Source organism: Salvelinus fontinalis, chromosome 20, assembly GCF_029448725.1.
Source record: "Salvelinus fontinalis isolate EN_2023a chromosome 20, ASM2944872v1, whole genome shotgun sequence".
In the NCBI taxonomy this organism is placed as follows: domain Eukaryota; kingdom Metazoa; phylum Chordata; class Actinopteri; order Salmoniformes; family Salmonidae; genus Salvelinus; species Salvelinus fontinalis.
In genome coordinates this window covers 39803303-39828890 of record NC_074684.1, presented here as the reverse complement: position 1 = coordinate 39828890, position 25588 = coordinate 39803303, and the positions used below count along the sequence as shown (strand labels likewise).

The following is a 25588-nucleotide window of genomic DNA, read 5'->3' as shown; positions in this document are numbered from 1 at the left end:
GGGTTACCTCTCCATCTCAGTATAGTTAGGTCAGGGGTCAGGGGTTAGGGGTTACCTTTCCATCTCAGTATAGTTAGGTTAGGGGTCAGGGGTTACCTCTCCATCTCAGTATAGTTAGGGGTCAGGGGTTACCTCTCCATCTCAGTATAGTTAGGGGTCAGGGGTTACCTCTCCATCTCAGTATAGTTAGGGGTCAGGGGTTACCTCTCCATCTAAGTATAGTTAGGGGTCAGGGGTTACCTTTCCATCTCAGTATAGTTAGGTCAGGGGTCAGGGGTTACCTCTCCATCTCAGTATAGTTAGGTTAGGAGTTACCTCTCCATCTCAGTATAGTTAGGTTAGGAATTACCTTTCCATCTCAGTATAGTTAGGGGTCAGGGGTTACCTCTCCATCTCAGTATAGTTAGGTTAGGGGTCAGGGGTTACCTCTCCATCTCAGTATAGTTAGGTTAGGGGTCAGGAGTTACCTCTCCATCTCAGTATAGTTAGGTTAGGGGTCAGGGGTTACCTCTCCATCTCAGTATAGTTAGGGGTCAGGGGTTACCTCTCCATCTCAGTATAGTTAGGTTAGGGGTCAGGGGTTACCTCTCCATCTCAGTATAGTTAGATCAGGGGTCAGGGGTTACCTCTCCATCTCAGTATAGTTAGGTCAGGGGTCAGGAGTCAGGAGTTACCTTTCCATCTCAGTATAGTTAGGTCAGGGGTCACCTCTCCATCTCAGTATAGTTAGATCAGGGGTCAGGGGTCAGGAGTTACCTCTCCATCTCAGTATAGTTAGGTCAGGGGCAACCTCTCCATCTCAGTATAGTTAGGTTAGGGGTTAGGGGTTACCTCTCCATCTCAGTATAGTTAGGTTAGGGGTTAGGGGTCACCTCTCCATCTCAGTATAGTTAGGGGTCAGGGGTTACCTCTCCATCTCAGTATAGTTAGGGGTTAGGAGTTATCTCTCCATCTCAGTATAGTTAGGTTAGGGGTCAGGGGTTACCTCTCCATCTCAGTATAGTTAGGTTAGGGGTTAGGGGTTACCTCTCCATCCAGTATAGTTAGGTTAGGGGTCAGGGGTTACCTCTCCATCTCAGTATAGTTAGGGGTCAGGGGTTACCTCCCCATCTCAGTATAGTTAGGTTAGGGGTCAGGGGTTACCTCTCCACCTCAGTATAGTTAGGGGTCAGGGGTTACCTCTCCATCTCAGTATAGTTAGGGGTCAGGGGTTACCTCTCCATCTCAGTATAGTTAGGGGTCAGGGGTTACCTCTCCATCTCAGTATAGTTAGGTCAGGGGTCAGGGGTTACCTTTCCATCTCAGTATAGTTAGGTTAGGGGTCAGGGGTAACCTTTCCATCTCAGTATAGTTAGGTTAGGGGTCAGGGGTTACCTCTCCATCTCAGTATAGTTAGGTCAGGGGTCAGGGGTTAGGGGTTACCTTTCCATCTCAGTATAGTTAGGTTAGGGGTCAGGGGTTACCTCTCCATCTCAGTATAGTTAGGGGTCAGGGGTTACCTCTCCATCTCAGTATAGTTAGGGGTCAGGGGTTACCTCTCCATCTCAGTATAGTTAGGCGTCAGGGGTTACCTCGCCATCTCAGTATAGTTAGGGGTCAGGGGTTACCTTTCCATCTCAGTATAGTTAGGTCAGGGGTCAGGGGTTACCTCTCCATCTCAGTATAGTTAGGTTAGGAATTACCTTTCCATCTCAGTATAGTTAGGGGTCAGGGGTTACCTCTCCATCTCAGTATAGTTAGGTTAGGGGTCAGGGGTTACCTCTCCATCTCAGTATAGTTAGGTTAGGGGTCAGGAGTTACCTCTCCATCTCAGTATAGTTAGGTTAGGGGTCAGGGGTTACCTCTCCATCTCAGTATAGTTAGGGGTCAGGGGTTACCTCTCCATCTCAGTATAGTTAGGTTAGGGGTCAGGGGTTACCTCTCCATCTCAGTATAGTTAGATCAGGGGTCAGGGGTTACCTCTCCATCTCAGTATAGTTAGGTCAGGGGTCAGGAGTCAGGAGTTACCTCTCCATCTCAGTATAGTTAGGTCAGGGGTCACCTCTCCATCTCAGTATAGTTAGATCAGGGGTCAGGGGTCAGGAGTTACCTCTCCATCTCAGTATAGTTAGGTCAGGGGTCACCTCTCCATCTCAGTATAGTTAGGTTAGGGGTTAGGGGTTACCTCTCCATCTCAGTATAGTTAGGTTAGGGGTTAGGGGTCACCTCTCCATCTCAGTATAGTTAGGTCAGGTGTCAGGGGTTAGCTCTCCATCTCAGTATAGTTAGGGGTCAGGGGTTACCTCTCCATCTCAGTATAGTTAGGGGTTAGGAGTTACCTCTCCATCTCAGTATAGTTAGGTTAGGGGTCAGGGGTTACCTCTCCATCTCAGTATAGTTAGGTTAGGGGTTACCTCTCCATCTCAGTATAGTTAGGTTAGGGGTCAGGGGTTACCTCTCCATCTCAGTATAGTTAGGGGTCAGGGGTTACCTCCCCATCTCAGTATAGTTAGGTTAGGGGTCAGGGGTTACCTCTCCATCTCAGTATAGTTAGGTTAGGGGTCAGGGGTTACCTCTCCATCTCAGTATAGTTAGGGGTCAGGGGTTACCTCTCCATCTCAGTATAGTTAGGGGTCAGGGGTTACCTTTCCATCTCAGTATAGTTAGGGGTTAGGGGTTACCTCTCCATCTCAGTATAGTTAGGGGTCAGGAGTTACCTTTCCATCTCAGTATAGTTAGGGGTCAGGAGTTACCTTTCCATCTCAGTATAGTTAGGGGTCAGGGGTTACCTTTCCATCTCAGTATAGTATAGTTAGGGGTCAGGAGTTACCTTTCCATCTCAGTATAGTATAGTTAGGGGTCAGGAGTTACCTCTCCATCTCAGTATAGTATAGTTAGGGGTCAGGAGTTACCTTTCCATCTCAGTATAGTTAGGTCAGGGGTCAGGGGTTACCTCTCCATCTCAGTATAGTTAGGTTAGGGGTCAGGGGTTACCTCACCATCTCAGTATAGTTAGGGGTCAGGAGTTACCTCTCCATCTCAGTATAGTTAGGTTAGGGGTCAGGGGTTACCTCTCCATCTCAGTATAGTTAGGGGTCAGGGGTTACCTCCCCATCTCAGTATAGTTAGGTCAGGGGTTACCTCCCCATCTCAGTATAGTTAGGTCAGGGGTCAGGGGTTACCTTTCCATCTCAGTATAGTATAGTTAGGGGTCAGGAGTTACCTCTCCATCTCAGTATAGTATAGTTAGGGGTCAGGAGTTACCTTTCCATCTCAGTATAGTTAGGTCAGGGGTCAGGGGTTACCTCTCCATCTCAGTATAGTTAGGTCAGGGGTCAGGAGTTACCTTTCCATCTCAGTATAGTTAGGTTAGGGGTCAGGAGTTACCTCTCCATCTCAGTATAGTTAGGTTAGGGGTCAGGGGTTACCTCTCCATCTCAGTATAGTTAGGGGTCAGGGGTTACCTCCCCATCTCAGTATAGTTAGGTTAGGGGTCAGGGGTTACCTTTCCATCTCAGTATAGTTAGGTCAGGGGTTACCTCCCCATCTCAGTATAGTTAGGTCAGGGGTCAGGGGTTACCTTTCCATCTCAGTATAGTATAGTTAGGGGTCAGGAGTTACCTCTCCATCTCAGTATAGTATAGTTAGGGGTCAGGAGTTACCTTTCCATCTCAGTATAGTTAGGTCAGGGGTCAGGGGTTACCTCTCCATCTCAGTATAGTTAGGTCAGGGGTCAGGAGTTACCTTTCCATCTCAGTATAGTTAGGTTAGGGGTCAGGAGTTACCTCTCCATCTCAGTATAGTTAGGTTAGGGGTCAGGGGTTACCTCTCCATCTCAGTATAGTTAGGGGTCAGGGGTTACCTCCCCATCTCAGTATAGTTAGGTTAGGGGTCAGGGTTACCTCCCCATCTCAGTATAGTTAGGTCAGGGGTTACCTCCCCATCTCAGTATAGTATAGTTAGGGGTCAGGAGTTACCTTTCCATCTCAGTATAGTTAGGTTAGGGGTCAGGGGTTACCTCTTGTTACGTTCCCCAGTTTCTGTGTTCTGTTTTGTATTTGAGTGTGTATTTCAGGAGATGGCTTCCTGAAGTACTCCCCAACCAGCTGATTGGTCAACCCCAGGCTAATTGGTGATTGGAGCTGACCCCGCCCCCTCGTCAAGAAGCAGCTGACTCTAATCACCATTGCCACCTGAAGATAAAAGCCAGTGTTCTGCCCAGGAGATAGGAGAGGGGAGAGGAGAGAGATGAGATTTGGAGTAGAGATTTGGAGATTGAGAGAGGAGAGATTTGGAGATTGAGAGAGGAGAGATTTGGAGATTGAGAGAGAAATTAGATTGTGATATAGTGTTGGTTGTGTATCATAAAGTGTGGTATGTACTGTTGTTGTTGGTAGCTGTTCTGTTGTTGTTGGTAGCAGTTTTTCTATGTCCGGTGTTTGTGAAATCGTTAATAATTACTCTGTTTCGTTTGTTCCCAGGGGGGGAAGGAGAAGGCACTTTGGGAGTGCTTAGGCAAGAGGCCCGCGGGCATACATATACCCGTAGTATATTTACTGTCTAGGCACACTAGGTAAGACCTGGGCGGACCACCCCCGTATTTTGGTTAGGGCACCAGGTGGTGCTAAGTTAGGTAAGTTAAGTGGGTAGGCAGGTTAGATAGGAGAGGGGGAACTTTGATATTTACTTTCTTTGCTTTGGTTCCGTCCAGCCCCTTTTCCCCATATTACCGTGTAAGAAAATAAATTCTAGTAAACGGTAAATTCTGCTTTTGTGTCATCCTTACTCGCACCTACAGTCCATACCTCTTGCACTTCAGAGAGTTGAGTTGTAGCAGGGAGTTGCGTTCCCTCTTCTCAGAGGCGTGCGTAACACCTCTCCATCTCAGTATAGTTAGGTTAGGGGTCAGGAGTTACCTCTCCATCTCAGTATAGTTAGGTTAGGGGTCAGGGGTTACCTCTCCATCTCAGTATAGTTAGGGGTCAGGGGTTACCTCCCCATCTCAGTATAGTTAGGTTAGGGGTCAGGGGTTACCTTTCCATCTCAGTATAGTATAGTTAGGGGTCAGGGGTTACCTCTCCATCTCAGTATAGTTAGGTCAGGGGTTACCTCCCCATCTCAGTATAGTATAGTTAGGGGTCAGGAGTTACCTTTCCATCTCAGTACACCAGAGTATGTCCTCCTTGTTGTCCATGTAAACAGGGAAGTGTTGATCCTTCCCCTGCTTCACCGAGTTAGACCGCGTTGTTATCGTGCGCACCTTCCCAAACTACAACAGATAAAGGTTCAGGACTCACTGTTACCAAAATATAACCCAAACTACAACAGATAAAGGTTCAGGACTCACTGTTACCAAAATATAACCCAAACTACAACAGATAAAGGTTCAGGACTCACTGTTACCAAAATATAACCCAAACTACAACAGATAAAGGTTCAGGACTCACTGTTACCAAAATATAACCCAAACTACAACAGATAAAGGTTCAGGACTCACTGTTACCAAAATATAACCCAAACTACAACAGATAAAGGTTCAGGACTCACTGTTACCAAAATATAACCCAAACTACAACATATAAAGGTTCAGGACTCACTGTTACCAAAATATAACCCAAACTACAACAGATAAAGGTTCAGGACTCACTGTTACCACAATATAACCCAAACTACAATAGATAAAGGTTCAGGACTCACTGTTACCAAAATATAACCCAAACTACAACAGAGAAAGGTTCAGGACTCACTGTTACCAAAATATAACCCAAACTACAACAGATAAAGGTTCAGGACTCACTGTTACCAAAATATAACCCAAACTACAACAGATAAAGGTTCAGGACTCACTGTTACCAAAATATAACCCAAACTACAACAGATAAAGGTTCAGGACTCACTGTTACCAAAATATAACCCAAACTACAACAGATAAAGGTTCAGGACTCACTGTTACCAAAATATAACCCAAAGAACAGAGACAGCACTCCAGTGAATAAACGTATTGCCTCATGAACGTTTTGGGGTTCGAGCCCTTCTTCAATGGCAATCATTGTCAGAACAACCAGACCTTACAGGCAGGGCATCATGATACATTCCCAGTCAGTACTGGCCCAATCAAGGGATCCCAGCAGAGAGAGCTGTGGGGGAAACATGACAATCAAATAAAGATATACTGAACAAAAATATTAACACAACATGCAAAAATGTCAATGATTTTACTGAGTTACAGTTGATATGAGGAAATCAGTCAATTGAAATAAAATCATTAGGCCCTAATCTATGGATTTCACATGACTGGGAATACAGATATGCATCTGTTGGTCACAGATACCTTTAAAAATCTCCTCACTGTATTTCTGTGCATTCAATTGCCATCGATAAAATGCAATTGTGTTTGTTGTCCGTCCATGATGGTTCATGCCATAACCCCACCACCACCATGGGGCACTCTGTTCACAACGTTGACATCAGCAAACCGCTCGCCCACACAACGCAAAACACGTGGTCTGCGGTTGTGAGGCTGGTTGGACGTACTGCCAAATTATCTCAAACGACGTTGGAGGCGGCTTATGGTAGAGAAATTAACATTAAATTATCTGGCAACAGCTCCCGTGGACATTCCTGCAGTCAGCATGCCAACTGCACCTTCCCTCAAAACTTGAGACATCTGTGGCATTGTGTTGTGTGACAAAACTGTACATTTTAGAGTGGCCTTTTATTGTCCCCAGCACAAGGTGCATCTGTGTAATGATCATGCTGTTCAATCAGCTTCTGGATATGCCACACCTGTCAGGTGGATGGATTATTTTGGTAAAGGAGAAATGCTCAGTAACAGGGATGTAAACACTACAAAAACTAGAAAAATACAATTTCTCATTAAGGCCTGCTGGGGCAAAAGAGACCAAGCTATTCAATATGTCTCTCATTTATCCCTGTCTCCTCCCCTATGTGAGGTCATTTATCCCTGTCTCCTCCCCTATGTGAGGTCATTTATCCTGTCTCCTCCCCTATGTGAGGTCATTTATCCCGACTCCTCCCCTATGTGAGGTCATTTATCCCTGTCTCCTCCCCTATGTGAGGACATTTATCCCTGTCTCCTCCCCTATGTGAGGTCATTTATCCCTGTCTCCTCCCCTATGTGAGGTCATTTATCCTGTCTCCTCCCCTATGTGAGGTCATTTATCCCTGTCTCCTCCCCTATGTGAGGTCATTTATCCCTGTCTCCTCCCCTATGTGAGGTCATTTATCCCTGTCTCCTCCCCTATGTGAGGTCATTTATCCCTGTCTCCTCCCCTATGTGAGGTCATTTATCCCTGTCTCCTCCCCTGTGTGAGGTCATTTATCCCTGTCTCCTCCCCTATGTGAGGTAATTTATCCCTGTCTCCTCCCCTATGTGAGGTCATTTATCCCTGTCTCCTCCCCTATGTGAGGTCATTTATCCCTGTCTCCTCCCCTATGTGAGGTCATTTATCCTGTCCCTCCCCTATGTGAGGTCATTTATCCCTGTCTCCTCAGTACAGAGTCAATGTGGAGACTATATACAGGGGGTACCGGTACAGAGTCAATGTGGAGGCTATATACAGGGGGTACTGGTACAGAGTCAATGTGGAGGCTATATACAGGGGGTACCGGTACAGAGTCAATGTGGAGGCTATATACAGGGGGTACCGGTACAGAGTCAATGTGGAGGCTATATACAGAGGGTACTGGTACAGAGTCAATGTGGAGGCTATATACAGGGGGGTACCGGTACAGAGTCAATGTGGAGGCTATATACAGGGGGTACCGGTACAGAGTCAGTCTTCCCAGAAGAGTGGAGGCTGTTATAGCAGCAATGTTCCAACATCTAGTGGAAAGCCTTCCCAGAAGAGTGGAGGCTGTTATAGCAGCAATGTTCAAACATCTAGTGGAAAGTCTTCCCAGAAGAGTGGAGGCTGTTATAGCAGCAATGTTCCAACATCTAGTGGAAAGCCTTCCCAGAAGAGTGGAGGCTGTTATAGCAGCAATGTTCCAACATCTAGTGGAAAGCCTTCCCAGAAGAGTGGAGGCTGTTATAGCAGCAATGTTCCAACATCTACCGGAAAGCCTTCCCAGAAGAGTGGATGCTGCAAAGGGGGGACCAACTCCATATTAATGCCTTTGTTTTTAGAATGAGATGTTCGACGAGCAGGTGTCCACATACTTTTGGTCATGTAGTGGATGTGCCAATGTCTATACAGCACTTCCTTGATCGACCTTGAAATAGGACCGTAGGATTTTCTGTAGTAGGTTCTAAACATTTAGGTAATTACATCATAATGTATTAGACTGTCATGTTTCCTCCACAGCTCTCTCTGTTGATGGGCCAATACTTACAGGGAATTTAGAATCATGCCACCTGTGTAGTATAGCTGTTGTGACGTTGATTGCAGTTGCCTTGCCTTGCTAAAGAAGGACTCATACCCGAAACGTTGGTGCGGCAATACAAGTTTATTTACTGGAGTCCTGTTCTTACACACAGACCCGTTACCTTGGCTGTGCGTCCGTGCTCCAGGCAGTCTTGTAGCTCCAACCTATCATTCACCATGGCTGTGAGAGGACTGGACATAGACATGATTACTGTTACACTGTGGTTTCATCATTATTCTGGTTATTCTCATTGAACGTGTCTTACCGCCCCATGCCCGGCAGGTTTCCCCAAAAGTATCTGGCGCGGTGAGCAGCAGACACTTCTTTGGCATCGATCATCACTGGGTTACACTGGAAAACACACACACAGTTAGACAGTATTGTCCTCAGCAACGCTCCATAGACAACAATGAATACATGGTGTACCTCTCATGGCCACATGGGGGCAGCAAAGCTCCATATACGTCATTGATGTCGCTCTTGTTGCTGGTGATTCTCTGATCCACCTCTATGCAGACGACACCATTCTGTATACATCTGGCCCTTCTTTGGACACTGTGTTAACTAACCTCCAGACGAGCTTCAATGCCATACAACTCTCCTTCTGTGGCCTCCAACTGCTCTTAAACGCTAGTAAAACTAAATGCATGCTCTTCAACCGATCGCTGCCTGCATCTGCCCGCCCGTCCAGCATCACTACTCTGAACGGTTCTGACTTAGAATATGTGGACATCTACAAATACCTAGGTTTCTGGTTAGATTGTAAACTCTCCTTCCAGACTCACATTAAGCATCTCCAATCCGAAATTAAATCTAGAATCGGCTTCCTATTTCGCAACAAAGCATCCTTCACTCATGCTGCCAAACATACCCTCGTAAAACTGACCAACCTACCGATCCTCGACTTCGGCGATGTCATTTACAAACAAGCCTCCAACACCCTACTCAACAAATTGGATGCAGTCTATCACAGTGCCATCCGTTTTGTCACCAAAGCCCCATATACTACCCACCACTGCGACCTGTATGCTCTCGGTGGCTGACCCTCGCTTTATATTCGTCACCAATCTCAGCTAACTGGTCACCATAGCAACACCCACCCATAGCACACGCTCCAGCAGGTATATCTCACTTGTCACCCCCAAAGCCAATTCCTCCTTCGGCCGCCTTTCCTTCCAGTTCTCTGCTGCCAATGACTGGAACGAACTGCAAAAATCACTGAAGCTGGAGACTCATATCTCCCTCACTAGCTTCAAGCACCAGCTGTCAGAGCAGCTCACAGATCAATGCACCTGTACATAGCCCATCTGTAAATAGCCCATCCAACTACCTCATCCCCCATACTGTTATTTATTTATTTATTTTGCTCCTTTGCACCCCAGTATCTCTACTTGCACATTCATCTTCTGTTAATTGATTTGCTAATTGAGTGACGTAACAAGAGAAAAGCTTCTGATGCACAACCACATGCATTCTATCAGTTCAGACCACAGACCACCGACTGGGGATCAGTTCAGACCACAGACCCCCGACTGGGGATCAGTTCAGACCACAGACCCCCGACTGGGGATCAGTTCAGACCACAGACCCCCGACTGGGGATCAGTTCAGACCACAGACCACAGACCCCCGACTGGGGATCAGTTCAGACGACAGACCCCCGACTGGGGATCAGTTCAGACCACAGACCACAGACCCACCGACTGGGGATCAGTTCAGACCACAGACCACTGACTGGGGTTCAGTTCAGACCACAGACCACCGACTGGGGTTCAGTTCAGACCACAGACCACCGACTGGGGTTCAGTTCAGACCACAGACCACCGACTGGGGTTCAGTTCAGACCACAGACCACCGACTGGGGGTTGGAAATGATCTGAAGGCCTTCAAAAGGAGGGCCGCATATCACCAGTTGCCCATCCCTGCTCTAGAGCGAATGCCCAATCAACATTAATGTGTGTGTCACGTTCCTGACCTATTTCTGTTAGTTTGTTGTATGTGTTAGTTGGTCAGGACGTGAGTTTGGGTGGGCATTCTATGTTTTCTGTTTCTATGTTGGTTTAAGGGTTGCCTGGTATGGCTCTTAATTAGAGGCAGGTGTTTGGCGTTTTCCTCTAATTGAGAGTCATATTTAGGTAGGTTGTTTCACAGTGTTCGTTGTGGGTGGTTGTCTCCTGTGTCAGTGTTTGTCGCACCATACGGGACTGTTCGGTTTGTTTGTTCATCGTTCTTTTGTGTAGTCTATTTTCCCTGTTCGTGCGTTCTTCGCGTTATTTGTAAGTTCGTATTTGTTCAGGTCTGTCTATACATTTCGGTTTTGTTATTTTGTAGTTTTTCAAGTATAGGTCGTTTTCTGTCTTCATTGTTTTGTCGTGTCTTTATTACATTATGTATTCACAACCCGCTGCGCCTTGGTTCAATCACTACTCCTCCTTTTGAAGGAGTAGTAGAGGAGGAGGAAGAGGAGGAGGACTACCGTTACAGAACCACCCACCAATCCAGAACCAAGCAGCATAAGTTCGAGCAGTGGAACACGCAACAGGAGAGGCTTAATTATTTGGAGAAATGGACATGGGAGGAAGACCTAGAAGGCAAAGGACCTTGGGCGCAGCCAGGAGAATATCGCCGCCCCAAAGCTGAGCTGGAGGCAGCGAAAGCAGAGAGGCGGCGATATGAGGAGGCAGCAAGGAAGCAAGCCTGGAGACCGGAGAATCAAGCCCAAAACCGGCGTTGTGAGGGGACGCTAGCACGGAAGCCCGAAAAGCCCGTGAGTACTACCCAAAAATTTCTTGCTGGTGGGCTAAGAGGTAGTGGGCCAAGGGCAGGTAGGAGACCTGCGCCCACTTCCCAGGCTAACCGTGGAGAGCGGGAGTACGGGCAGACGCCGTGTTACGCAGTAGAGCGCACGGTGTCTCCTGTACGTGTGCATAGCCCAGTGCGGGTTATTCCACCTCCCCGCACTGGTAGGGCTAGATTGGGCATTGAGCCAAATGTCATGAAGCCGGCCCTACATATCTGGCCACCAGTACGTCTCCTTGGGCCGGCTTACATGGCACCAGCCTTACGCATGGTGTCCCCGGTTCGCCTACATAGCCCGGTGTGGGTTATTCCACCTCCCCGCACTGGTCGGGCGACGGGGAGCATTCAGCCAGGTAAGGTTGGGCAGGCTCAGTGTTCAAGGGAGCCAGTACGCTTGCACGGTCCGGTATTTCCGGCGCTACCTCCCCGCCCCAGCCCAGTACCACCAGTGCCTACACCACGCACCAGGCTTCCAGTGCGTTTCCAGAGCCCTGTTCCTCCTCCACGCACTCTCCCTATGGTGCGTGTCTTCAGCCCAGTGCCTCCAGTTCCGGCACCACGCACTAAGCCACCTGTGCGTCTCCAGAGCCCTGTACACACTGTTCCTTCTCCCCGTACTCGTCATGATGTGCGTGCACTCAGCCCGGTGCCACCAGTGCCGGTACCACGCACCAGGTATAGAGTACGCTTTGAGAGTCCAGTGTGCCCTGTCCCTGCTCCCCGCACTAGGCTTGAAGTGCGTGTCTCCAGTCCGGTGCCTCCAGTTCCGGCACCACGCTCCAGGCCTACAGTGCGTCTCAGCCGGCCAGAGTCTGCCGTCTGCACAGCGATGCCTGAACTGCCCGTCTGCCAAGCGCCATCTGAGCCATCCGTCTACCCAGCGCCATCTGAGCCATCCGTCTACCCAGCGCCATCTGAGCCATCCGTCTGCCCCGAGCCATTAGAGCCGTCAGAGCCGTTCGTCAGTCAGGAGCCGCTAGAGACATTCGTCAGACAGGATCTGCCAGAGCCGCCAACCAGACAGGATCTGCCAGAGCCGCCAACCAGACAGGATCTGCCAGAGCCGCCAACCAGACAGGATCTGCCAGAGCCGTCAGTGAGCCATGAGCGTCCAGAGCCGTCAGCCAGCCATGAGCGTCCAGAGCCGTCAGCCAGCCATGAGCGTCCAGAGCCGTCAGCCAGCCATGAGCGTCCAGAGCAGTCAGCCAGCCATGAGCGTCCAGAGCCGTCAGCCAGCCATGAGCGTCCAGAGCCGTCAGCCAGCCATGAGCGTCCAGAGCCGTCAGCCAGCCATGAGCGTCCAGAGCCGTCAGCCAGCCATGAGCGTCCAGAGCCGTCAGCCAGCCATGAGCGTCCAGAGCCGTCAGCCAGTCATGAGCTGTCCCTCAGCCCAGAGCGGCTATTTATCCAGAACTGCCCCTCAGTCTAGAGCTGTCTCTCTGTCCGGAGCTGCCTTTCAGTCCGGAGTTGCCCCTCAGTCCAGAGCTGTCTCTCTGTCCGGAGCTGCCTTTCAGTCCGGAGTTGCCCCTCTATCCTGAGCTACCTCTCTATCCTGAGCTACCTCTCTATCCTGAGCTATCCCTCTGTCCTGAGCTATCCCTCTGTCCTGAGCTATCCCTCTATCCCGGTGCTGCCCCTTGTCGCCCACCCAGACCCTCCCCTAGACTTTGTGCTGGTGCGCCCGGAGTTCGCACCTTAAGGGGGGGGTTATGTCACGTTCCTGACCTATTTCTGTTAGTTTGTTGTATGTGTTAGTTGGTCAGGACGTGAGTTTGGGTGGGCATTCTATGTTTTCTGTTTCTATGTTGGTTTAAGGGTTGCCTGGTATGGCTCTTAATTAGAGGCAGGTGTTTGGCGTTTTCCTCTAATTGAGAGTCATATTTAGGTAGGTTGTTTCACAGTGTTCGTTGTGGGTGGTTGTCTCCTGTGTCAGTGTTTGTCGCACCATACGGGACTGTTCGGTTTGTTTGTTCATCGTTCTTTTGTGTAGTCTATTTTCCCTGTTCGTGCATTCTTCGCGTTATTTGTAAGTTCGTATTTGTTCAGGTCTGTCTATATATTTCGGTTTTGTTATTTTGTAGTTTTTCAAGTATAGGTCGTTTTCTGTCTTCATTGTTTTGTCGTGTCTTTATTAAATTATGTATTCACAACCCGCTGCGCCTTGGTTCAATCACTACTCCTCCTTTTCGGTTGAAGAGGAGGAGGACTACCGTAACTGTGTGTGTGTGTGTGTGTGTGTGTGTGTGTGTGTGTGTGTGTGTGCGTGTGCGTGTGTGTGTACCTCGAGGAATCGTGAGATGTCTCTCTTGTCGCTGATCCCCATGGCAACGACGTTCTCAAAGAGCCAGAAGAACGGTCGGTGGTCGTCTGGTTTGGGACGGGCCTCGTGGAGCAGCCGGTAAAACTCAAAGAACAGCCGTCCGGTACCCTCTGGGGGGGTGGACACACACAGACTTTATTATGAGGGACATTTCACAGGAAGATGATGATGAAATGCGAGACACACCCACCGAAGAGTCCCTTCCTGGCGGGGTTGACGATGGACAGATCGTTACAGGGACTTCCTCCAATCACCAGGTCAAACGGACCCCAGTCCTGGATCTACAGACAGAAAGTATGGTGTTAAGTCAGTAGCCTGAACCAGACCACAAGACACTAGTGTTTCTGTAGTGAGACAGCTTGATGTACAGGACACCCCCTAGACAGGACACACACTAGTCTGTGTTTCTGTAGTGAGACAGCTTGATGTACAGGACACCCCCTGGACAGGACAGTACACCCCCTGGACAGGACACTACTATATCTCCTGTTTCTGTAGTGAGACAGCTTGATGTACAGGACACCCCCTGGACAGGACACTAGTCTATCTCCTGTTTCTGTAGTGAGACAGCTTGATGTACAGGACACCCCCTGGACAGGACACTAGTCCATCTCCTGTTTCTGTAGTGAGACAGCTTGATGTACAGGACACCCCCTGGACAGGACACTAGTCTATCTCCTGTTTCTGTAGTGAGACAGCTTGATGTAACAGGACACCCCCTGGACAGGACACTAGTCTATCTCCTGTTTCTGTAGTGAGACAGCTTGATGTACAGGACACCCCCTGGACAGGACACTAGTCTGTGTTTCTGTAGTGAGACAGCTTGATGTACAGGACACCCCCTAGACAGGACACTAGTCTATCTCCTGTTTCTATAGTGAGACAGCTTGATGAACAGGACACCCCCTGGACAGGACACTAGTCCATCTCCTGTTTCTGTAATGAGACAGCTTGATGTACAGGACACCCCCTGGACAGGACACTAGTCTATCTCCTGTTTCTGTAGTGAGACAGCTTGATGTACAGGACACCCCCTGGACAGGACACTAGATCTCCTGTTTCTGTAATGAGACAGCTTGATGTACAGGACACCCCCTGGACAGGACACTAGTCTATCTCCTGTTTCTGTAGTGAGACAGCTTGATGTACAGGACACCCCCTGGACAGGACACTAGTCCATCTCCTGTTTCTGTAGTGAGACAGCTTGATGTACAGGACACCCCCTGGACAGGACACTAGTCTATCTCCTGTTTTTGTAGTGAGACAGCTTGATGTACAGGACACCCCCTGGACAGGACACTAGTCTATCTCCTGTTTCTGTAGTGAGACAGCTTGATGTACAGGACACCCCTGGACAGGACACAAGTCTATCTCCTGTTTCTGTAGTGAGACAGCTTGATGTACAGGACACCCCCTGGACAGGACACTAGTCTATCTCCTGTTTCTGTAGTGAGACAGCTTGATGTACAGGACACCCCCTGGACAGGACACTACTCCATCTCCTGTAAAGATGGTGCCGGAGGCGATGGCTGCCGTTTTATGGGCTCTTAGCCAACCAGATATTTTGTTTGTTTTTTCGAATTATTTGTAATTATTATACATAATGTTGCTGCTACCGTCTTATGACCGAAAAGAGCTTCTGGAAATCAGAACAGCGATTACTCACCTCGAACTGAACGAAGAATTTCTCTTTAATGAGTGACATACAGCTGGCGGGTTATACACTGTATCGGCAGGATAGAACAGCAGCCTCTGGTAAGACAAGGGGTGGCGGTCTATGTATATTTGAGCTGCCCAGTGACACAAGCCTATCAGACGAGCAAAATTACTTCTATGCTTGCTTCGAGGCAAGTAACACTGAAACACGCATGAGAGCACCAGCTGTTCGGGACAACTGTGTGATCATGCTCTCCGCAGCCGATGTGAGTAAGACCTTTAAACAGGTCAACATACACAAGGCCGCAGGGCCAGACAGATTACCAGGACATGTACCTCTCCCGGTCTGAGTCTGTAATACCAACATGTTTCAAGCAGGCCACCATAGTCCCTGTGCCCAAGAACACTAAGGTAATCTGCCTAAATAACTATCGATCCATAGCACTCACGTCTGTTTGCCATGAAGTGCTTTGAAAGGCTGGTCAACGCTCACATCAACACCATCATCCCAGAAATCCTAGACCCACTCCAATTTGCATACCGCACCAACAGATCCACAGATGATGCAATCTCTATTGCACTCCACACTGCCCTTTCCCACCTGGACAAAAGGAACACCTATGTGAGAATGCTATTCATTTACTACAGCTCAGCGTTCAACGCCACAGTGCCCTCAAAGCTCATCACTAAGCTAAGGACCCTGGGACTAAACACCTCCCTCTGCAATTGGATCCTGGACTTCCTGACTTGCCGCCCCCAGGTGGTAAGGGTAAGTAACAACACATCCACCACACTGATCCTCAACACGGGGGCCCCTCAGGGGTGCGTGCTCATCCCCTCCTGTAATCCCTATTCACTCATGACTGCACGGCCTGGCATGACTCCAAAACCATCATTAAGTTTGCCGATAACACAACAGTGGTAGGCCTGATCACCAACAACGACGAGACAGCCTATAGGTAGGAGATCTGAGACCTGGCCGTGTGGTGCTAGGACAACGACCTCTCCCTCAACGTGATAAGACAAAGGAGATGATTGTAGACTACAGGAAAAGGAGGACAGAGCACGCCCTCATTCTCATCGACGGGGCTGTAGTGGAGCAGGTTGAGAGCTTCAAGTTCCTTGGTGTCCACATCACCAACAAACTAGAATGGTCCAAACACACCGAGACAGTCGTGAAGAGACCACGACAAAACCTATTCCCCCTCAGGAAACTAAAAAGACTTGTCATGGGTCCTCAGATCCTCAAAAGGTTCTACAGCTGCACCATCGAGAGCATCCTAACTGGTTGCATCCCTGCCTGGTATGGCAACTGCTCGGCCTCCGACCGCAAGGCACTACAGAGGGTACATGCCTGGGGCCAAGGTTCCTGCCATCCAGGACCTCTATACCAGGCAGTGTCAGAGCCCTACAAATTTTCAAAGACTCCAGCCACCCTAGTCATAGATCGTTCTCTCTAATACCGCATGGCAAGCGGTACCGGAACGCCAAGTCTAGGTCCAAGAGGCTTCTAAGCAGCTTCTACCGTCAAGCCATAAGACTCCTGAACATCTAATCAAATGGCTACCCAGACTATTTGCATTGCCCCCCCCCCCCCTTTTACGCTGCTGCTACTCTATGTTTATTATCTAGGCATAAGTCACTTTAATAACTCTACCTGCATGTACATATTACCTAGACTAACTGGTGCCTCCGCACATTGACTCTGTACCGGTACCCCCTGTATATAGCCTCCACATTGACTCTGTACTGGTACCCCCTGTATATAGCCTCCACATTGACTCTGCACCGTAATACCCTGTATATAGCCTCCACATTGACTCTGTACTGGTACCCCCTGTATATAGCCTCCACATTGACTCTGCACCGTAATACCCTGTATATAGCCTCCACATTGACTCTGTACTGGTACCTCCTGTATATAGCCTCCACATTGACTCTGTACTGGTACCCCCTGTATATAGCCTCCACATTGACTCTGCACCGTAATACCCTGTATATAGCCTCCACATTGACTCTGTACCGTAACACCCTGTATATAGTCTCCACATTGACTCTGCACCGTAATACCCTGTATATAGCCTCCACATTGACTCTGTACCGTAATACCCTGTATATAGTCTCCACATTGACTCTGCACCGTAATACCCTGTATATAGCCTCCACATTGACTCTGTACCGTAATACCCTGTATATAGCCTCCACATTGACTCTGTACCGGTACCTCCTGTATATAGCCTCCACATTGACTCTGTACCGTAACACCCTGTATATAGCCTCCACATTGACTCTGTACCGATACCCCCTGTATATAGCCTCCACATTGACTCTGTACCGGTACACCCTGTATATAGCCTCCACATTGACTCTGTACCGGTACCGCCCTGTATATAGCCTCCAGATTGACTCTGTACCGTAACACCCTGCATATAGCCTCCACATTGACTCTGTACCGTAACACCCTGTATATAGCCTCCACATTGACTCTGTACCGGTACCGCCCTGTATATAGCCTCCACATTGACTCTGTACCGTAACATCCTGTATATAGCCTCCACATTGACTCTGTACCGTAACACCCTGTATATAGCCTCCACATTGACTCTGTACCGGTACCCCCTGTATATAGCCTCCACATTGACTCTGTACCGTAATACCCTGTATATAGCCTCCACATTGACTCTGTACCGGTACACCCTGTATATAGCCTCCACATTGACTCTGTACCGGTACCGCCCTGTATATAGCCTCCACATTGACTCTGTACCGTAACACCCTGTATATAGCCTCCACATTGACTCTGTACCGTAACACCCTGTATATAGCCTCCACATTGACTCTGTACCGGTACCGCCCTGTATATAGCCTCCACATTGACTCTGTACCGCTACCTCCTGTATATAGCCTCCTCATTGACTCTGTACCGTAATACCCTGTATATAGCCTCCACATTGTAATTTTACTGCTGCTCTTTAATTATTTGTTACTTTTATTTTTATTTAAAAAATGCAGTTTTCTTACAACTCGCTACTTACAAGCTCCTAGCTAGCTAGGGGCTTGTAAGTAAGCATTCCACTGTAAGGTCGACACCTGTTGTATTCGGCGCTGTGACAAATATCATTTGATTTGAAATTATATTTGATGTACAGGACACCCCCTGGACAGGACACTATCCATCTCCTTAATGGCATCAGGTTCCAGGTTTTTGGTATGACCAGGGGTCGAACCACCATTTCTCAATCTCAAGGCAAACACTCAGTTGGATCTTCATTAGGGTTAGAGTTATTATGGAACTTTAGATGGAGGAGAGAGGAAGAGGAAGAGGAGAGAAGAGGAGGAGAGGAGGAGAGGATGAGAGGAGGATAAGAGGAGGAGGAGGAGAGAAGAGGAGGAGAAGTAGAGGAGATAAGGGGAAGAGAGAAGAGGAGTAGCAGAGAAGGCGAGAAGAGGCGGGAAGAGGAGGAAAGAAGTGGCGGAGTAGAGAAGAAGAGGAGGAGGAGAGAAGAGGAGCAGAAGAAGAGGAGGGAAGAAGAGGAGGAGAGAAGGGGAGGAGGGAAGGAAAGGAGGAGAGCAGAAAAAGAGAGAAGACTCACGTGTTTGCGTGTGACGTTGCGTACGTCTCCAACATACATGATGGAACCATGGTGACGTACGATCCCCACGGTGATAGAATCCTCACACACCTCTGAAGCCACGTACCTGTCCACCTGAATACCTAGGTCCCTGAGCACCAAGAGACCTACACACACACACACACACACACACACACACACACACACACACACACACACACACACACACACACACACACACACACACACACACACACACACACACACACACACACACACACACACACACACACACACACACACACACACATTAAAGACACACATATACACAAAAACATACTACACACACACACACATACACACACACACACACATACACACACACACACACACACACACGCGCGCTGGTGTTCTGACCTGTGGCGATACCGTCGAACAGAGAGAGGACTCTGATTGGCTGTCTCCTCTCAGCTGCTACAGGAGGGTACAACCTGGCTGCCTCCTAGAAGAGGGGGAGAGGGGGAAGGGGTTCAATGTCATCCTTGTGATCCTCAGCCATAAAACATTTTGAGCTGTTTACATGTTTTAATGTGTTGGTCTAAAGCAGAGATATCAAACTGGTTCCCTGTTCCACATCGTTGGTTTCCAACCCACCTTATTCAACTAATCAGCCTGTGTGCTGGAAACCAAATATGTGAAACTACTCACTACTTCACAGGAGAGCATTTTGAAAGTCACATTTTTTTTAATCCATTTTTTTTTGGGGGGGGGGGGGGCAGAAGAGCCTTCTGGGACATGTGAACATTTTGTGTGCCTTAATAACAAACGTCTATGCCATCTGTAAATACGAATACAATTGTTAAATTATGAGCCTAGTTGGTTTAGCCACCGAAAAAGTCAGCAACCTTCCTGCTAGCCATGATTGGCTGAGATAATGAGTGGGCTGGACATGCCTAGAGATGAGTTCGGATTGGTCTGCCATATAGAACGCTTCTGTCTATTTGAGTTGGTCAGTATGTTTAGGGTAATCCTGTCTAAGACAGCTTTTTTTTCAAAATGTATTGTGTAGTAAAACTTAACAAAAGACTCCAGTATGCAAGTATCCATTTCATTAGAATGTCACTGCAACACGTGCAGAATTACTGATGAATTTACCAACGCTCAACACCCGTTGACTATGGCCGGTGTCAGTAAACGTCGGCATAAAAGCATTATTAAATTGTTGCCAGGATCACAGTTACAGTCACCAACGCTCTGGATAACATGAAAACAGCCTAACCAGCTCTGGCGAGTAAAATGGTCAGAGTTTGGGTTTAAGACGATTCTGATGGCATTTGCACAGAATCTGGTGGTCAGTGTGAACAAGAGGGACGTGACACAACGGGGAAACCAAGCTGTACAAACAGAAAATAGGTCATCCTGTCTAACGCTGCTTTAACAAATAAACTGCTTAGTAGAAGTGCTGTTGCTCTCCACTCTTAGAGGAAATGGAGAAACCACCAGTCTTCAAACTAAGGGCAACCATGGCAACCGTGACAGAGAGGGAGAAGTGTACATTCATGAAGATAGTTTAGCTACGTTTTCAGACACGTTTCACATTTTGTCAGAAAGTCGTTTTCATTTCAAGTTAAAGCGTACTGTTAGCTAGCTAGCTAACGTTAGCTGGCTGGCTTGCTAGTTAACGTTACGTGTATGATCTGTGTAGTAATATTATTTGTATCTCAGAGCCATTTGCTTGGCTAGCTATAGCCTAATGTTAGATGGTTAACATTGAACCTGTTTGGTTAGCTACCTGCAGATTCTAAAGCCATGACCTAATTTTCTGGAATTTTCCAAGCTGTTGAAAGGCACAGTCAACTTAGTGTATGTAAACTTCTGACCCACTGGAATTGTGATACAGTGAATTATAAGTGAAATAATCTGTCTGTAAACAATTGTTGGAAAAATGACTTGTGTCCTGCACAAAGTAGATGTCCTAACCGACTTGCCAAAACTGTAGTTTTTTAACAAGAAATTTGTGGAGTGGTTGAAAAATGAGTTTTAATGACTCCAACCTAAGTGTATGTAAACTTCCAACTTCAACTGTATGGGGAGGATGAGGGCTGCAGTAGGTATCTCAGATAGGGGGGAGTGAGGACTAAGAGGGTTTTATAAATAAGCATCAACTAGTGGGTTGTGCGACGGGTATACTGAGATGACCAGTTTACAGAGGAGTATAGAGTGCAGTGATGTGTCCTATAAGGAGCATTGGTGGCAAATCTGATGGCCGAATGGTAAAGAACATCTAGCCACTCGAGAGCACCCTTACCTGCCGATCTATAAATTACGTCTCCGTAATCTAGCATGGGTAGGATGGTCATCTGAATCAGGGTTAGTTTGGCAGCTGGGGTGAAAGAGGAGCGATTACAATAGAGGAAACCAAGTCTAGATTTAACCTTAGCTAGCTAGCTACATGTCATAACAAAATACTCCACTATGCAAGTATCCATTTCAATAGAATGTTAATGATGTCACTGCGACAGCTGTTGTCGATAGACGTAGCTGGTAAATTCGCTCTGGCTAATAACTCTGATTTCAGAGCACTCTCGTCTGTGTGTCAGAGCACAGAATAACTGTTGAATTTACAAACGCTCAACACCCGTTGAATATGGCAGTAAAAGTTGTCAAAGAGTCAATTGTTGCCAGCAGCACAGTTGCAGTCACCAACGCTCTGGATAACATGAAAACAGCCTAACCAGCTCTGCTAGGGGGAGTGAAATGGTCAGTGAGCTGTTCTCTCATTTCTGTCTGGAGGTAGCTAGCAAGCTAGCCAACGTTAGCCAGTTAGCTTGGGTGCTTGACTGTTGTTAGGACAGAACGCTCGGATCAACACTTAAAGGGATGGGTGGGGCTAAAGCTTAAGAGGGTGTGAACGATGCTGAATGGGTGGAGACAAAGAAGAGCTCTCCAGTAGGTGTACCAAAACATTCAAAGGCCATTTTCTCAAAAATGAGGTTACAAGTTTATCAACGTTCAAAGCAGAATTCATTTCCCATTGTTCCTCAACTGTAGTGTGTGATATACCATTTTCTAGCTCTGAGACTCAAATACTGTTGCTACATAAGACCGAATCGAGTTGACCGGTCACATATGTGGAACCAGTTTGATACGCCTGCTTTAGACCAACACATTAAAACATGTAAACATCTCTACGTGACCTTTGACTTACAAACTCCTGTTCATGGTTGTTAGCGAAGAACACCTGCAGTCGTGACGGCCAGTCGTCGCGTCGTCGTAGTAACCCGTGTGTGTTGTGTGTTTCACACATGTAGCAGTTCCAGGGGTCCTCTCTGATCGCAGCTGACGCCGAACCCAAACCCACCAAAAGATCCACACACTCCACACAGAAACACCTAAACATGCACACAGACATCAAAAAATGCTATAGCAAGAATAGGAAACAGTCGTAGAGACTACAGTAGAGACAACAGAACTAGAATCTAAAACAGAGAGGTATATTTTCTGGGGGACCTAAATATTGACTGTCTTTCATCAAGCTGCCCACTCAAGAAAAAGCTTCAAACAGTAACCAGTGCCTAAACCCTGGTTAAGGATATCAGTTAACCTACCAGTGTAGTTACAAACAGCACAAGAATGAAATCATCAACATGTATTGATCACATCTTTATTAATGCTGCAGGAATGTGCTTTAAAGCAGTATCCAGATCCATAGGATGTAGTGATCACAATATAGTAGCCATATCTAGGAAAACCAAAGTTCCAAAGGCTGGGCCTAATATTTGTTATTCCAGTTACTAATAATCATTATGAAAACGACTGTAAAAACTGTTAAATAATTTTTGGGGGACTAATTTCAGGAAACTAGGTGATGTAGTGCATCACTACGTCACAGGAGAGACATTTGAACGTAAAATTTCTTTAAAAAAAAAATCAAAAAATGCGTTTTTTGGCAGAAATGCATTCTGGGACATGTGAACTTTCATGTGCCTTAATAACAAACTTCTATGCCATCTGTAAATACGAATAAAATTGTTAAACTACAAGCCTAGTTGGTTTAGCCACAGAAAAAGCCAGGAACCATTCCGCTAGCCATGATTGGCTGAGATAATGAGTGGGCTGGACATGCCTAGAGATGAGTTGGGATTGGTCTGCCATATAGCTGTTTCTGTCTATAATATGAGCTGGTCAGTATGTCCAGGTAATCCTGTCTATAATATGAGCTGGTCAGTATGTCTAGGTAATCCTGTCTATAATATGAGCTGGTCAGTATGTCCAGGTAATCCTGTCTATAACATGAGCTGGTCAGTATGTCCAGGTAATCCTGTCTATAATATGAGCTGGTCAGTATGTCCAGGTAATCCTGTCTATAATATGAGCTGGTCAGTATGTCCAGGTAATCCTGTCTATAATATGAGCTGGTCAGTATGTCTAGGTAATCCTGTCTATAATATGAGCTGGTCAGTGTGTCCAGGTAATCCTGTCTATAATATGAGCTGCTCAGTATGTCCAGGTAATCCTGTCTATAATATGAGCTGGTCAGTATGTCCAGGTAATCCTGTCTATAATATGAGCTGGTCAGTATGTCCAGGTAATCCTTTCTAATTTAGCTTGTTTGAAAGACAGCACTTAGTAGAACTGCAAAGGTGTTGCTCTCCACTATCTGGAGTATGGAGTTTTGAAATCAGTGGAATGTACAGTGGAATTAGAGTATGATAGCTAAGGAGATGGAGAAAATTCTGGCGTTTGATTGCAAATGGAGTCGAAAAGAGATCACACAGAAGGCTGTTGTATGAAAAAGTTTATATCGGCATCTTCAATCTAAAGCAACCATGGCAACCATGGCAACCATGGCAACCATGGCAGAGAGGAAGAATCCATGTATAGAGGTAAGATAGTCTAGTGTCGTGTCTTTGCTGTCATTAAATTGAAGACTTATAGTTTTTATCAAAGATTCCTGTAGTTAGGGATTACGCGATCACTTGAGTAATTAACGTAACTAATTAACTATGAATTCGAGGGCACCAGGGAAAGTTATTAGATTACAAAGTTATAATTTCCCAATATAACCTTTGAGATATTTTCATATCTGATCAATAGTCTTCTGATTAATGATTTATTTATTTTTACCTCACGTTAGTCTCATTCCAAAAGTTGTAAATTGTTGATTATCTGCACGAACCCAGTCTTCACTATGAGTCATCCATACATCAATTGTCTTAAATCATTTATTTATTACTAACTAATTAATTCACAGAAATGCATAAACAAACAAACAAACTTAAAAATAGTTACATGAAATGATGGGAGAAATATACCCTAGTGGGCTGAACAGGCATATCGGCTTGTTAGACAAAGGGAAAATTGCGTTCGACTAAGAATTCACTACAGAGTCCATAATTATAACAATTGACATGCTAATCCTTACACATGAACGCTCACTCATTCGGGAACAATTGCAATCAATATATATTTACGCTCGGTGTGTGTCGTCTTGATCGTTGGAGAGAAGTTAGTTTCTGTTGGAGTGAAGTTAGTTTCTGTTGGAGTTCCTTCTGTCTCGGTTATTGTGGATAGTTCACAGTGACATTCGTTATAGAATGGATGTTTCGGCGGTTGTCTTTCTTCGCGTTCAATGATACCGAATTCCTAGCTGCAGACTAGTAGTCAATATCAAAACGTGTTCTTATTCGTCTAAGAGTTTAACCACGTGGTATGGTTAAAGATTCAGCAATGGTACTTAACCTTTGTTCTCCTCCTCTGAGGAAAACATGGTTCAATGTTACTTAACCTTCGTTCTCCTCCTAATGGAGAAAAACATGGTCTAATGGTAATTTCTCAGAGTTGAGCTTTTATTCAGATAGCAGAGAGGGGCTGTCCTTGGATGTCTGACCCAAATGGCTCAGGGGCGGGTTTAGTTCAAATCAAACCGGATTTGTATTTTTCTTCATTAAACAGTCCAAAATCATATTATACAATTATACAAACAGTATCATACTCACTCATTCATTTTATACAACAAACAGATGTAAACCTCATATCTGAGGTTATTATATAAACAGCGGTATGGTAATGTAGTCCCACAGTCTCACATGACTTTCCCACGTGGTGACAAACGGGCCGGTTAATAGCTGGACTCTCCACCGATCTTTTATACTTTTGCAGGAATATGAAATATGTTTGTACCTCAAGTTCTGTGAGGTGGAAGAGAATTCCTTTGTCCTGAAAGTTTACCCTCTCTCTTAATACTGTTTGGCCATGAGGAGATTCTCAGGAATTTACGACGTCTCTCTGTGATCACAGCATGGGTTGAAGGAGGAAAGGGAGAGGCAGAGAGAGGGGGATGGGGTTTGAAGTACCCAAGCAGGCAACGTCATGACACTAGCTAGCTACATTTCCAGATGTTACACCTTTCTAATTTTGTCAGAAAGCATACCGTTAGCTAGCTAGGTTAATGTAAACTGGCTGGCTCGCTAGCTAACGTTATGTGTATGATCAGTGTAGTAATATTATTCGTATCTCAGAGCCATTTGCATTGCTAGTTATACCCCAATGTTAGATAGCTAACATTGAATCTGGTTGGTTAGCTACCTGCAGATTCACGCAGGGTAGTAACATTATGAGTTGGGATTATGGTTCATTGTTTAGCTTTTTAAAATATTTGTATTTATTTAACAGTGAGCTGTTCCCTCATTTGTGTGTGGAAATAGCTGACAAGCTAGCCAATGCTAGCCAGTTAGCTTGGGTGCTTGACTGCCGTTGTGAGGTCAGAGCGTCCCGTGTGCTCCGAGAGCGAAACACTCTGAATTTATGAACGGACGATCTGACAACGCTCTGAGTTTACGAACACCCACTCTGGCATTCCAGATTGAGTCTAC

At 46.6% G+C, this 25588-nt stretch overlaps 1 protein-coding gene across 3 annotated transcripts in view; it reads right to left on the bottom strand.

The window, feature by feature from the left end:
- LOC129817820 (DNA (cytosine-5)-methyltransferase 3A-like) overlaps window positions 1–25588 on the bottom strand; it is a 151474-nt gene that overhangs the window by 18692 nt on the left and 107194 nt on the right. For all 3 annotated transcript variants that reach the window (XM_055873390.1, XM_055873391.1, XM_055873392.1), the window contains 8 exons: window positions 21922–22105; window positions 19131–19215; window positions 18735–18880; window positions 13676–13766; window positions 13447–13595; window positions 8633–8718; window positions 8489–8558; window positions 5130–5248 (listed from right to left, as the gene is read on the bottom strand). In XM_055873390.1, coding sequence (XP_055729365.1) covers window positions 5130–5248; window positions 8489–8558; window positions 8633–8718; window positions 13447–13595; window positions 13676–13766; window positions 18735–18880; window positions 19131–19215; window positions 21922–22105 — 930 coding nt within the window. The remainder of the gene's footprint in view (window positions 1–5129; window positions 5249–8488; window positions 8559–8632; window positions 8719–13446; window positions 13596–13675; window positions 13767–18734; window positions 18881–19130; window positions 19216–21921; window positions 22106–25588) is intronic.